At 48.3% G+C, this 15,637-nt stretch overlaps 1 protein-coding gene across 2 annotated transcripts in view; it reads right to left on the minus strand.

Moving 5' to 3' along the window:
- The window catches only part of EPG5 (ectopic P-granules 5 autophagy tethering factor), a 96,551-nt gene extending 82,942 nt beyond the window's left edge, over positions 1–13,609 (minus strand). For both annotated transcript variants that reach the window (XM_056137985.1, XM_056137984.1), the window contains exons 1-2: positions 13,481–13,609; positions 631–1,569 (exon numbers count right to left, since the gene is read on the minus strand). In XM_056137985.1, the coding sequence (XP_055993960.1) occupies positions 631–1,569; positions 13,481–13,543 (1,002 nt within the window). In that variant the 5' untranslated portion in view covers positions 13,544–13,609. The remainder of the gene's footprint in view (positions 1–630; positions 1,570–13,480) is intronic.
- Between the last annotated feature and the right edge of the window lie 2,028 nt (positions 13,610–15,637).

Below are 15,637 nucleotides of genomic sequence, written 5' to 3' on the forward strand. Positions count from 1 at the left end.
TCCCCACAAACTCCCCCAAGTCAAGAAGTGGCTTCCCAATGGCCTCCCTCTTCACTCCCAGGGTCCCCTCGAATGGCCTCCCCTAGATCTGCATCAGCCCTCTCCAGACACCCCTACCCAGTTGCCGCTCCTATGTCCCAAACAAACCATCGTCCATGGGCCAAATGAGACCTGGAGAGACGGGCTCCAGGCCCTACCCAGTACACCTGAGTGTCGGAGCTCACCTGCCAACATTACAAACTGGGGCAGCATGCCTAAAAAGTAAATGGATGAACGAGACCCTTTTACCTTCTCTTGGAAACCTGTGAGACGTGGAGATGCTGAAGAGCATTCTCGAGAACTCAGGAGCAGCTGCCCCTCCACTGGCCCAGGCAGGACTGTACCCAGCAGCCACCCTCCAACTCGACCTTCCCCACTTCACTTCCCCACGGCACTGAGGTGGCCCCGTACACATGGGACTCAGTGACTCCTGAAGGGACCCTAAGGGGCCCGAGAGGGTGAATGTGGCCTCAGGACCCAGATAGCATTACAGGAACAGCAGCAGCATGGTCAAACACCCCCTGCCCCCCACCAACACACACACACACACACACGGATCCTGAGGGCATTTGGGGCCACAAGTCATCATACCTGCACAGACACTTGCTCCTCCTTAAAGTGCCACAGCCGGCTCCGGGCACTCTGGCAGTCGGCGGTGAGTGTGAGCAGCTCCGTTTCCGCCAGGAGGAGCTGCTTCCGGCAGCGCGAGTAGTTCAACAGCAGCTCGTAAAACTCATGCCGGTCCTGGTGGGCCAGGCTGTCAAACTCCTCCACGTAGGCCTCCACATTCTCCAGCCACGAGCCGGGCTCAAAGATTTTCAGCTGCTCTTTGGTAAACGGGACAAGGTCCGGCTGGTCCGGGAGCTCCGGGTAGAGTCGCTCGTGGCGAAGCGAGGGCTTCGCCGCCACCACCAAGGATGGCACCTCCGCTACTCCGACGGGCAACGGCGGGTACAGAGTTTTCACCTTAGGGGTCCGGAAAACGTCTTTGGCTTCGCAAGAACTCTGCAGGCCCACATGGCATGGCACCTCTGAAGGAAGACTCAGACCCACTTTCTCTTCTCCCCTGGGCAGAGTTTCTCTGCCCTGTACCTTTTCCATCTCCTGCTGAGCAGATGGAATACCAGACAGTAAGCCAGGAAGCCCACTCTGCGCCACATTCTCTTTCTCCATTGCACTGAAGTCCTTGAGGGTCTCTCCTTGGGTTCCAACAGCAAGTCCGGAACTGACCTGCGGCTGGGCTGCGTCGTCTCCAACACAGCCTCTGGCCTCCTCCTCTTTCTGTGGGGTGCCCCCCGTACACACCAGAGACCCTTCATCACTTAGGGTCAGGGAGGTGAGTGGCACATCGACCAAGGCAAGCTCGCCCTGTGCACGGGCATCAGGCTGGAGCGGGGAACCAGGCACAGCCTGCAGAGGGTCGCCCGTGCATTCCCATGCCGGAGCTGGGCTCTGCTGCTCCCCGGGGGCTGAGGGAAGAGCCACATTATCAGACTCTTCTCTCTGAAGAGTTTCAGATTTCTTCTTTTCCTGGAAATAAGATGTATAGAAAACAATAATGTAACCAATGCATTTGAGATGAGAAATGATTAAACTGTAGCTAACTCTAAGATTTGTTTTGTTTTGAGACTACACCTGGTGGTGCTCAGGGCTTACTCCTGGCTCTGTGCTCAGGGATCACTCTTGGAGGGGCTCCGAAAACTGTATGTAATGCCAGGGATCAAACCAGGAACAGCCATGTGTGCAGGGCAGGCATATTAATGCCTCTACTCTCTCCAATCCCTAAATTCTTTTTCATTTAACAAAAGGAATCTAAATTTACTACCTAAAGGGACTCACGCATTTGATCTCAATGGGCAAGGATATCCCAGTAAGAGAAAAGGGATGATCCAGGGATAGAGAAGGCATTAATTAGGGCATTCTCCATTCGACAGAAGGCAGATGTGTCCAAAGAGCTCAGGCCCAGCAGGTTGGTCTTGACTGTCACAAACACAACAATTGGGCAGGAAAAGTTCAAATCACTTGAGCAATAAGGTAACTATAGCATTCCATGATAGCCCACAGAATCAAATAATTGCCCATAGTGACACAACTGGATAAAGAGCCAAAGGAACGAATAAAAGAAGCCCCAGTTCTTCCTTACAGAATTCTGACTAATAATGGTCACTACAGTAGGAAACACTTAAAAATCAATATAAGAAGACCACGTGGCCAGAGGGCAGTGGCAAGAGAATGTTCCCTGCATGATGGAGGACCTGGGTCTAAAAACTAGTGAGCTGGCAGAGAATTAAATGGAACTTAAGAACGTAGAGGCTGGAATATGGAACCTCTTTGGAAGAGGCTTTTATTTACTCCCTTAATTTGGAGGAGGGTGCTTTGAGCAGGTGTTTACATGTTCACTAGAAGACCACAGGGAGCTGGAAGCAACAACCCAGGCGATAACATCAAAGGCTCAGCAGCCACACCAGCTCCAAGCCACAGGCCACCAAGCCTCCTCTGCAGCCTGGCCCTCGGGCAGACTTTACCTCCCTATGTGCCACCATACTATGCACATCCACTGTAAGCTGCCCTAGCAATTTCCAGTTTCCCTCTCCACTAATACATTAATTACTCCAGCTATTCCCAAACTAGCATGCTGATGACCAGGAAAGAGCCTAACCACAGCAGCAGCAAGAGAAGCAACAGAAGGGGTAAAGGAGGAATGAGACAATCAAGGAAGATTGCAAAGACCTTCCTAGCACCCCCAGGGTGAAGCCACAGCCTAGGAACATTTCCCTCAGAATGCAAAACTTCTGAATTAGGAGAAAAGAAGGAAGTCCAGCCCTTAGGGACCAGTGAGGACAAGTGAGGCTTAACCTACAGTTGCCCCGAGGAAAAGAGGTGAAAGAAGAGGGTGGTTATTCACAGGGAGCAGTCATGGACTGAGTATAGCAGTCAAGGAGCTTCCTTTACATGTATGTGGCCAACCCAGGTTTGATCCCTAGCACCCCATAGGATCCCCTGAGCCCTACCAGGAGTGATCCTTCAACGTAAGCCCTAAAGGGAGCAGCCCAAAAATGCCCCCTGAGAACTGCTGGGTCTAACCCAGCAATAAGACAAAAACAATGGAGTCACACCAGGGATGGTAGGCCATGCCAGCCCACACTGATCCCTGGCAGCGGAAGGGCTGAGCTCTCTGGCTTACTTCCGGAATGTAGGAAGTATGTAGGCCTCAAGTCTCCAGTCTCCACCCCACCATCACATCATCCCAAATACTATCACAGGACTGGTCTCCCTGAAACACTGCGCTGTCCTCGGGATGGAGGTAAATCTCGGTAGCCTTGATGGCTTGGTTATAATCAGGTTCCAACACAAAATCCTCAATGACCACACTGATCCTTCCGCATATAGTCTAGTCAACTTCCTCATCAAAACTATACAAGGAGGGGCCAGCGCAATAGTACAAGAGGGAGGGTGTCTGCCTTGCATGTGACCAACCAAGGTTCAATCCCCGACTGACCTGGGTTCAATCCCCGGCAACCCATATCATCCCCCAAGCACCACTAGGAGTAATTCCTGAGCACAAAGCCAGGAGTAACCCCTGAGCATCACTGGGTATGGCCCAAAAACCCGGGGAAAAAAAAGAGTATACAAGGAAGTTTCAATTTTCATATACTTGCTCACTTGTTTTGTGGGTATGGTTTCATCTGGCAGTGCTCAGGGCTTACCCCTGGCTCTGTGCTCAAGAGACCATTCGTGTCATGCTTGGGAGATCACCTGTGGGGCCAGGATTGAGCCTAGGGAAGCCGTATGCAAGGCCTTACCCTTGGACTAGCTCTCTGACCCCTTAAGGGATTATTTTTAAAGGCAGGTTCGGTTTCTCTTTAATATCAGCCTCAGCACTTAGCACAATGCCTAACTCTCAGCAAATAAAAGGACCCGGACATGAGTTCAACCATCCTCTCAGGGTCATTCCACTGGGCTGACGTGGACAGCCAAGAATGCAATACAAGAGAAAGACTTCAGGGCAAAACATACACCACCTGTACACACTGTTCACAGCACACTCATCTTCTGTTTTCCATTTTGGTTTAGGTCCACAGGCGGAGCTCAGGCTCATCACTGGCTCTGCATTCAGGGATCACTCCTGGTGATGCTTGGGGGCCTTATAGGGTGCTAGGTTGGTCAAGTGCAAGAAGAGCACCCTCCCTGCTGGAGTCACACCAGGGATGACAGGCTTGGCCCTGGCTGACATTAATCTCTGGCAGTCGCAGGGCAGAGCTCTCTGGCTTACTTCTGGAATGTAGGAAGTATGTAGGCCCCAACCATCATATCATCCCAAATACCATCACAGTATTTTATCTCTCGGCCCCTCATCTCTCAGTCGCTGCCACTTTGGTGTTGCACGTACCTGGCTTTCCCTTCAGCAGTAATTCACATACTTCATCTTTCCGCTGTCCTCCTCTCAGCACCTAAACCCAAACCCAATTAAAGCCCTGAAAGCACACATACCACACAGACCGATCCTCACATGCCTTCCTGTTTCTCTCCAAGGGTTCCACTCTTGGCAACAATATTTGAGCTATGAGTAATATGCACCACCATATCAGTACCAGCTCTACAACACAGTGATTCAATGTTTGTAAATGTTGCTGAATCATCCCCATAATACACCACCGGTTTAAAGGACATTCATGCCCAGAGGAACCTAAGAGGGCCCTGGCATCCTCCCAGGAGGGGAGATGCATGTTGAAAGTAGACTATGGACTGAACATGATTGCCACTCAATGCCTCTTTTGCAGACCACAACGCCCAAAAGGAAAGAGAGAACAAAAGGGAATGCCCCGCCACAGAGGCAGGGTGGGATGGGGGGGATGGGGGTGGGAGGGATACTGGGATCCATGGTGGTGGAAAATGGGCACTGGTGGAGGGATGGGTATTTGATCATTGTATAATCAAAACCCAAGCACAAAAATTTGTAAATCTACAACTGTACCTCATGGTGTTTCACTAATAAAAAAAAAAGAAAAGAAAAAACAGGGCCCTGGCTTTGAGAAACTACTGTGTGCTGATAACTTCCCCCCAACTCCCTTTTCAGTCTCACGTCCTCTCCAAACTCAAGATTCGTACATGGCACCGGACTGGACATTTCCAGTTGAATCTCCAATGTCCACGCCTGAACCCCCAACCTGTCCCTGGCAAACCTGTGGCCCTGTCATCCCTGCTCCGTGACTGTTGGCCCTCACATTCCACATCCAAACCACACCAGCAGCTCCCCAGACTTGAATCACTTCCCACCACCTCCATTCTACCAGCTGGCCAAGGCACAGCAGCCTTCACGAGTGGAAAACTGCACCAGTCTCCTGGACAGGCTCTTAGTTGCCCCTCTATGGCTAGTCTCAGCAAAGTTGGCACAATGAACCTTAATGAAAAAGAACGCTAAGGAACCACACCCAGCAGTGCTGGGGAGTTTGATGGCACCCCCATCACCTCCCTGGCCCAGAGGGAGGGGAGGGAAAAGGGGAAGGAGAGGACACCAGGGTAACACCCGGGGATGCTCAGGGAACCATGCAGAGCCAGTGCTCAAATTCAAGGCTTACACATAACTGCTCTATACTATCCTTTCATGCAGGGAAAGGGAGTCTTTTCTGTCCAGCGTCATGTGTACTTTCTGTGGGAAAACTGAAGAGGCTGGTGTCACTTGTGCTCAGGACTTATTCCTAAGTGCTCAGGGATCACTGCCAGTGGTACTGGCAGTGGGGTAACCATCTCTCTCTGGCCCAGTAACTGTAATTCACTCGTAGGCCATACCATACAGGGAGATGGGTGTACGCATCCAGCAAGAAAGATCATGCCTGTCCTGTCAAGCACCAGGAGACCTTGTGATTTCCCAGACTTAAACTGCACATAGGCCTAGCTTTTAGGCATAACTCCACTCACATTACTCTCTGCTTGAAACTCTAACTCCCTCTTTCACTAAGTAAAAGTCCTTATAATAAATAAAGGTCTATCAGATCTGCGGATCTGACCCCACATGACCTTCTGGTTTGCAATTACTCACCCGCTCCCACACCACCCTAACAATACAGCCTCCTCAAAGGACAGGGCTGGACAGGTAGACACAGGCAGATTCTGCCCAAGGCATCGGTCCAGCTATCTCCTCTGGCCAGCAACACATCTCCAACACGCCCCTGGTCAGTGCCCTTCATAACCTGTCCCTGCTTTAATTTGATTCAGTAACCACTACCTAGATACCACCTTTTACCTCTCACAATGGTTAAAGAAAATTTACTCAAATTGAAAGTTCATCTCCCCTTCTCTCCCTGAGCATCCTGGCAGCTACCATTCTGCTGGTAAGACTCAGGATTGCTACTGGCTTCCCTGCCCTGAAAATCTCCAGGTAAGAGAAGGGCTGCCTATTTATTAGAAGAAACCATTCGTGGATGCCTGCCTGGTCCAACAGTCTCCATCTGTGTAAGCCATTTCAAACGGTGACCACCTATATAACTTTGCAATACAGGGAGCAAGGATATGGCTCAGCACGGCCATTAGCGTCACATCTCTGGACACACACCACTCCACCCCCCCCACACACACACAAAAATACTTGTACAGTTGCCATAACTCTTCATCTTTCACAGTACTCCCCAACCGTTCTAACAAGGACATTTTTGAATGAGTTTTTTGTTTTGTCTTTTCTCTCTAGATGTGAGCTCCAGTAATACTTTTTTTTTCTTCTATTTATGCCAAGTCCTATTTGTTTCTGGGACATTGTGGATGTCAATTAGCATAAGAAATGAATGAATTTTAGGAGACAAAATGGATGGGGTGGCTAGATAATGTGGGAAAGCACCCTCTGACTTGAGACCACTCCTGGATTAGGCGATACCACCTCTTCCAAGTGCTGGAACAATCGAGTGGGGACTTTCAATTTGTTTACTTGAAGGAAGATAATTTCCCGAGGGTGCTAAATGCTGGTTTTTTCTTTCTCTCTTTATGAAAAGGGCATGATAGGCCCATATATTTTGGGAACCTCTGATCTAGGGTGAGGAGTAATGGGAGGAGAGAGATTTAAAGGGCTTTCTTCCTGTTTCTTTTTTTTCCTTTTCTTTTGCTCAGGAGTTCTCCTGGATTTGCACTCAAGAATTACTCCTGGCGGTGCTTGGGGAACCATATGGGATGCCGGGGCTAAAACCCGGGTCAGCCGCATGCAAGGCAAATGCCCTACCCGCTGTGCTATCGCTCCAGCCCCACTTCCTGTTTCTTCTATCAGCTCTCTGGAACACATTTTTGTCTGTCCTCGGCAGTTAGCTCTGCCGACTATGAAGCTGTGGGCATTCAAAATGGAACAGTCACCAGAAAGACACTTTTCATGAGGAGAGACAGGATAGGTAAGGTGTTTGTCTTGCATGTGGCTGTCCCACAATCCTGGTTAGAATGAATCCCTGGAGCACCACCAGACGTGGCCCCTGAATAAAAGAGCCTGTGGCACCTGAGGAGCACTGCTGCACCCATCTACACCCCAATCTGCTGCTCTCCACCCCAATCTGCTGCTCTCCACCCAGATATGACCTTCAAGAATCAAGGAACCAGAGCCAGGTAAGGTGGAAGATATTCTAGTAGGTGACTCTAAAGGGAAAAAAATGTTGTAAGGACTGTCTCTTACGCATCCGGTGACAACCACAACGTAACAATGTGAGATCATCTACAGCAGGAGACACTCCAGGGAATGTAGGTCGGCTGCAGGAAACCAAAAGCATCTGACTATCCACAGACCCGTGACAGAACTCACTTCCTGAACTGGGCCTTGGAACCACTTTATGGCTCTGTAAATAGTTGGCAAATTACATCCCGTGGGATAAAAGCTCTCATTAATGCAGCCTTCCATGAGCCAGCCCAGACCCCAGCTTTGAAAGAAGAGTTCATTGTCTAGAACTCTAGACTGACAGTAGACTTGCCTCGCTCGATCAGGAGCTTCTTCCCCGGGTTTCCTGGTCGGAGTCAGGGAAATTAATTAGAGTCCATTTTGGGGCTTACAAAACTTAGACATGGCCTGCAATACTGCACTCAGTACTTCATTCGACAGGCACTGTGCAGGCCATTTGAATGCTGGAACAAGACAGGGCCCTCCCAGAGCTGACTGGCAAGGCGGGTAATGATGAGGAAGAGGACAGGCTCCCTCCCCGAGGAAGAACCTGTGTATGCAGTCATCCTGAATGAGCAGAGTAGGTGAAGGGCCACAGCACAGGAGGGCAGGACAGGAGGAGGAGCTGGGAAAGGGGCCCTGAAGCAGAAAAGGACAGATAAAGAGGCAAACCAAAACAGCCACACAGGCAGATCTGAGGCCAGAGAGAGGAGCCGGGTCAGTCCATAGCCAAGAAAAGACCTGCGCACTGGAGGCGCCAGCCAACAGGAAACCTCTGAAAGGTCTCAAAGAGGAGAAGACCCATTTTCTGCTTACAAAACAGTTCTTTACGCAGAACCCCAAGAACTCTTCCTCTAAGGATGGGGATGGTACTTAGGTCGGAAGGAGACAGAAGCCAAAGACTACTTAGAGCCCTCAAAGGGCAAGAGTTGGAGGTGGATCAGATGTGGAGGGTGAGAGAAAGCCTGTGTCAAGGGGGGCTCCTGGTTTGGCCACAAATACCCCTGGGATGAAGGTTTCTTCATAAGTTGCAGTAGTTAAGGTGGGAGGAAAAATGATTACTGTGTATTTATATTTGTGCAGGAAAATAGTCGATGATATGCCAATAAAATGAGCAAGTGATATTTTCATGATAGGTTTGAAAATTACAACTTTGTTAGAAACCCTGTTCTAAACAAAATAACAGAATTTCTTAACTGGTCGTTTTAAGTTTTATTTCTGTTTGGTGGCATTGGGAAATGGAGTCCCAGACCTGACACATGTGAGGCAAGTGCTCTTCCATGGAGTCACATTCCTGGCTGAACTTGTGGATTATACCTGGAGGTGCCAGGGTGCAGGGACTATGAGCGCAAGGGATCAATCCAAGGGTTCCCTCATACAAATCACACTTTCCAGCCCTCTGCACCATCTCTGGACTCCCTGACCATTTCTTTTAAGTATTATATTCAGGGCCAAGGAAGTGGCTCAAATGTGGAACACATGTCTTCCATGTTTGAGCACCCCAGGACCACTGGGTATGACCCCCACAACTAACAAAGAAGTAAAGTACTATATAACAATTTATCTTAGAAAAAAATTATATATTGAGAACTGGATTGAGAACTGAAATCTGGAGCTTTAATTTGCATTCTCTCACTAAATGACTTTTAGCTTGTCATTTAATTTTTCTGAACTTAGTTTCATCTTTCATTGAAATAAAAGAAAAAAATCCTGGAGATATAGGAATTAAGTTTCATCTCTATGAACCCAAAAGATTGTAGAGCCAGTAAAGTGCCAGCTGGATCCCAAGTACACAGAAGGTCCCGTGAGAACTGTCTGGAATGACCCATAAGCACCCCATTCACCTCCCCCAAAAAATAAAAGAGATTCAGCTCCTTGTAGCATATGCTATAACTACTGTAGTAAAGTTGAAGGCCTTTGAACGTACCTGACCAATAGCTCTTTTCTTCTTCCTCTGTCTAGGTAGCGCTTTGCTAACCTAATATAATGCAAGCTTTTTGGAGGGAGAGGTGGGCTGCATCCAACGGTGCTCAGGTTTACTTTTGATTTCATGCATAGGAATCACTCCTGGTGTTACTCAGGGAATCAAACTGGGGTTGGCTATGTACAAGGCAAACCTCTTAACCTCTGCACTATCTCTCCGCCTCACAATGCAAACTTATTTCTCTTATTAAAAAAAAAAAATTCTGGGAGGCTCAGAAAGATAGAACAGGCCCCCCAGAGCCATCTTACAGCACACAGCAACAAAGAAGAAAACCGGCCGGAGGGCCCCACAGCTCCCAGAGAATGCTCCGGGCCCCAAACAGAGTTGATATCACCGGGAGGTCCCAAATGGGATAGTTGCTGCCGTCCCGCTTCTCCAGATGGAATCCCGGTGACCATGAGCTTCTACAAGCATGGCTCTGACATGCGGGTACCGGGACATTTTTTCTGAACTGTGCGGCCGCATAAGTGGCCGCGCAACATTTCCTTATATGCAAAGTGATCAATGGAAAGTAAATCATCCAACATTTCTCCCTGAAAATCAGGCTTGACTCTTTTGCACACCACAACACCAAAAAGGAGAGAGAGAACAAAGGGGAATGCCCTGCCACAGAGGCAGGGTGGGATGGGGAGGATGGGGGGTGGAAGGGATACTGGGATCCGTGGTGCTGGGAAATGGGCACTGGTGGAGGGATGGGTATTTGATCACTGTATAATTGAAACCCAAGCACAAAATTTGTAAGTCTACAACTGTACCTCATGGTGTCAGGTATGTTCAAAGGCCTTTAATTTTAATAAAAATTAAAAAAAAAAAAAAAGATAGGACAGCAAATAAAGTGCTTGCCTTGCACACAGCTGACCTGGGTTCGATCCGTGGGCCTCCAGAAGTGATTCCTGAGTGCAGAGTCAGGTGCTGCCCTGAGTACTGCTGGGTATAGCCAAAAAAAAGACCAAAAATAAAAATATTCTGGGAATTCTGGGAATTAGAGCAATAGTCACCAGGCTGAATAAATGCATTGCACATGAGAGGCACCACATGGTTCCCCCCCAAGCACCACGAAGTGCAACCAAAAAACTTAAAAATAAAATACTGAAATTAAATTGCGAGGAGATTCTGATTTTTTCTCCCCAAAGTAAGTCACTCTGGCACAACAGTCTTTTGAACTGAAGGCAACAAGGCACTGCAGTCTCAAGGGATGTAACTATGGAGAACAGAGGTTTCTAACACTTTGTTGTTATTGCCATACCCAGTGGTATTCAGGTCTTGGTCCTGGCTCCTTGCTCAGCGGTCAATCTGGTGATGCTCAGGAACAATATGTGGAGCCAGTGACCAAACCAGGGTCAGCTGACTGCAAAGCAAACACCCTATCCACTGTACTATCTCTCTGGACCCTGTTTTCAACATTTTTGTATCAGTGAAATTTTTCAGCTGATTTTCAGTCAGTTGAAAATCACTGGCCAAGAACTGAAGAGTAGTAGGTGAGAGTGTTATTACTAGAAAAAACCAGGTAAACACCCAATAACCAACCGTTAATCACATAAATCACCCTCCTGTGAAGCTCCATGCCCACCCTGTTTCACTCCTCAACTCAGAATGGCTCATGTACCTCATTTTACCTTTTCTTTCTCACCCCCGCCCCCATGGCTCCCTACACAGAGAAATGAATTAAATTGGGTTTCATCTCCCATTAATCTATCTGCTCTAATACAATTACCCAACTAGCCTGAAAAAGCAAGAAGGCTTGGAGAAAATGTCCCCTCCTCCCTAATGGTAGCAAAAGACTTCCTGCCACAAAGAATGTGCCCTCCCTGCCCTGGTACACTCCCTCAGTCTTTTTTTTAAAGGCATCATAATGAAAGAGAGCCACATAGAGTCAAAGCAGCTCATTAAGCACAGTGCCTTTGAACCTGTGCCTCCCATTTCAACCTTGTTCCCAGCAAAAAATCACGTTTTGGTATCCCTTTTTAAGCTACACCTGCTTTGGAACACCACCCACTTGAAGGGCATGGCATTTTCTGTGCTTGTCATACCGCATTATCTCCTGAATGTACATTTCTGCTTCAGTCAAAACCAAAATGATCTAGGTCCAGTTATCCTAAGGTAGCGCTGAATCTGTTCACATAAAATAAATAGCATTTCAGGAAAATTATAGAAACAAAATAACCAAATCACACTTAGGAAATAAAGCAGATGGGGCTGGAAAGGCAGTACAGTGGGTAAGGCTCTTGCCTTGCAAAAGGTCGATCCCGGTTTCATCCCCGTCACCCCACATGGTCCCCAAAGCATCACTAGGTGTGATTCCTGAGTGCAGAGCCAGAAATAAGCCCTGAGCATCGTCGGATGTGGCTTAAAAACCAAAACGAAAACCAACAACAACAAAGGAAACACAGAAAATCCATTCTGTCTCTACTATAAAAACCAACAGGTTTAATTTCTGAACATTCATGTACCATCATAAAAGATCAGAATAATAAGAAATAAAGAGTGGCAGCACTGTGAGCCCTGGGAGTGACCCAGCCCTACAGTCTTACTTTCCAGGTGAAGGGAAGAACACCCCCAAATGTGTCTTAACATAAGAATTCTACTTCATGGAAGGGGTTCTGTAAGCCAGACAGAGGCTGTCCTTTCCTAAGGGACATTTCCAAACTGACCCTCCAACAACAAGGATTTGATCCTGAACTGTGAGGAGCCATCCATGGATTTTCTTGTAAACGGATGACACAGACTACGATATCAATAAATATAGTACAGTACCATAAAAATATTTTTCTCATCCACAATTCATTTTCTCTAGCTTAAGAATTCAGGATATGAAGCAGTTAACACACAAAGGTATGCTAATCAACTGTTATCCATCAACAGCAGACGATTAAGTTGTGGCAAGTCAAAAGTTGTAAGTAGGGGCTGGAGCAATGGGACACCCCCTATGGTCCCCAGAGTCCTACCAGGAGTGATCCCTGAGCACAGAGCCAGGAGTAAGCCCTAAGTATCACCGGGTGTGGCCCAAAACACAAACCAAGAAAAAGTCAAAAGAAAAGGGGGGGGGGAGGGGAGAGGATGATAATAACACTGGCCACTATAAGGATCAAGAGTAACTGTAAAGGAAACATAGGGGCGTCTTCCACGCTAAACCAGGAAGACAAAATCTTTATTTTTTCCACTCGTTACCTGGAAGACCAGATCCCTTTAACTGTCATTAATGGAAAGAGCAGCAACTGAATACTGTATAACAGCCACACCCTCATTTACCCCTTTCCTGGAAATAGCCTATCAAAGACCCCCTTCCCGCTCCACCCCCAACTCCTTTAGTCAGCTTCCCCGCCCCCCCCCGACCGCTGCCGTTATAAAGGGGTGGGGGGAAGCATTTTAGCAAGTTACTCAATGTCACTGGGGTCTCTCGCACGGAGACCAGAGTAACCCAAGTTCATTATCCCACTTTCCGCGGGGGTGGGGGTTTGCTTTGCCCTTCTCAACCTTTATTTCAATTCACGAGCGGGCCTGGAAGAAACAAGAGGGGCTCTGCCCACCGCTCCCTCCCGGTTCCACACACACGCAGGTCTCCCTCAAGATGAACCCAACACCTTTCCCGGACACAGGAGGGAAGGTTCCCTTCAAGTGTGCCCCGGCGACCCTGAAAGAGTCCAGAACGCAAGAAAAAACAAAGAGGGAGAAGAAAGGAAAAAATAATAATAATACGGGCCGGCTGCGTGAGGGGGGGACCGGAGGCACCGGGCTGGGGTCACGGGACAGAAGATGCCGAGAGCAGGGAACGAGGCGCAGGAAGCCGGGGTGCGCGCCCGCTCCGGGCTCCGCGCGGCCGGCGACATCCTCACCTTGACTTTGGTCCGGCTGCCCTTGCCCTTGGTCCGGCGCTGGGGTCTCACCGCCTCGGCCATAGAGCCGCCGACGGCGCGGTCGCCGTTTGTTTTTGTCAAAACCCTGCGCGTCCCGGCGCCTGCCGAGTTCCGGCCTCGGCTGTCACGTGAGTGAGTCTGACCACTCCCCGACGAGGGGCGGTCTTTCCAGGCTGCTACGGGTCGCGGTGGCGGACAAACTACCGCAACAGGACTTTTCATTGGCCGATACGCTTCAGGCTCCACCCCCTGACCTAGACGCGAGGCTCCAGGCTCCGCCAGGCACCGAGTCCTCCCGGACTGCAAGTTTGAGGGTTAACAGGCTGCTCCGGGCTCCCCATTCTGCTGAATCACAGTCTGGACGCCCCCCCCCCCTTTGAGTGCGCTCGCACCCTTAACCCACGTTGGCTCCAAGGAGTCAGGGGAGACATGCTTGTCAGTCTTAGATAACCGCGTCTAAGGAACCTAAGTGTGTCTTCAGACCTCAAAGAGTGTCTATCGAGAGGGGCGATTTTGTTTCCTCCTTTGTAGAAAGGTTGAAGATGCTCGAAGATGAAACGGATGAATGAAAGCGGCCCGGTAGCCGCAAGCGTGTCAGTAAAGGCTTGTTCTCATTACATAATCTCGGCTGAACCGCGCAAAACCAAAAAAGCAACAGATAAAACGCCTCAACGTTTTGGGGGGTTGGAGGGGCGGTTGGTGGTTTAGTTTATTTGCTGATCTGTTTTTCCATTCCTTGTTTCATTTGGAAATTGAAGATGTGAACGACGTGATTCTTTATCGCTTTACTAGCTCTACAATTTCTCTACAAGCACGGGTAGCTCCTAAAGTCCTTTTTCATTTGCTTGCTTCTGTTTGTGTCCCTCCGGCTAGGCCGTGTCCCGGATAAAATACAAATCGCCTAAAGTGAAACAGTAGCATTGATTAGGGGTCCTGGATCTGTAAATCAAGGAGTACAATTTCAGGAGACATCCTAAATTGTGTGTTGACTGGGGTCTTTGTGAATGGAACTTTTTAGTTTTTAGTTCCATTCACAAAGAAGGGACAAAAAGAAGGGAGGGTGAAGTGGGGGGAGAAAAAAGGGAAGGAGGATGGGATTGCAAAAGTTGTTTATCAAGAATTAGGATTGGTTTTACATAATCCCTAGAATTTATTGGCTTTTGGTCAGCATAACCTTGCTTACTATGAAGAGGAGAAAAAGAAAAATATTTTTGCCCAATCCCTGGAGGTCTTATCTATCTAGAACTTGGTTCTTGCCACTCAGTAAATAGTTTTTATGTATTTTGTTTTGGGGCCATAGCCACTGGTACTTGGCAGGGAGGGAGGGACCAGTAGTGCTGCAATCAAATCTATGATCCCCACATGTAAAACATGAACTTCTGTTCTTTAAACTGTCCTTTCTGTAACCTAGCAAGTAGTTTTTAAAAGTTGAAAGTTTAGTAAAGAAGAAGTTTCAGATGCAAGATTGTGTTCTTTCATCTGTCCAGGAGATCTTTTTCCCTCAGTAAAAACAAAGAAGTAAAATACAGTCTATTTAAATTTCCAGAAAAAGGGCAAACAAAATGAGGAATTTTTTTAACTGATGAAAGATGCAATCTATTATATTATGGACATCAATGATATTAATCTGGTATGTTTATGGTAAAAATAAATATTTTGAGTGGGTAACATTTTTAAAAAAAGAGATCTTCAGGGGCAGAGGTCCTTGGTTCTGTTTGTTGGTCGGCAGGGAGCAGTGGTATTCTCCCAAGCATTTCTTAGGGGGCTTTGACCAAGCCCCGTGATTCTCAGCCAACTGGACCAGCTATTCAATGTAAGGGCCCAGGAACGTGGTGTTTCCAGCGAGGACACTGTCACTGTCACTGTCCTCCCGTTGTTCATCGATTTTGCTCGAGCGGGCCCAGTAATGTCTCCATTTTGAGACTTGTTACTGTGTTTGGCATATTGAATATGTCATGGGTAGCTTGCCAGGCTTTGCCGTGTGGGTGAGATACTCTCGGTAGCTTCCTGGGCTCTCCTAGAGGGGCAGAGGAATCGAACCTGGCTCAGCCAGGCTGGCTGCGCACAAGGCAAACACCCTACTGCTGTGCTATCGAGGGCACTGTAGTACAGGTAAAACAGGAGGTGCTTGTGGGG

This window comes from Sorex fumeus, unplaced genomic scaffold, assembly GCF_029834395.1.
Source record: "Sorex fumeus unplaced genomic scaffold, SorFum_2.1 ptg000128l, whole genome shotgun sequence".
Taxonomy (NCBI): Eukaryota; Metazoa; Chordata; class Mammalia; order Eulipotyphla; family Soricidae; genus Sorex; species Sorex fumeus.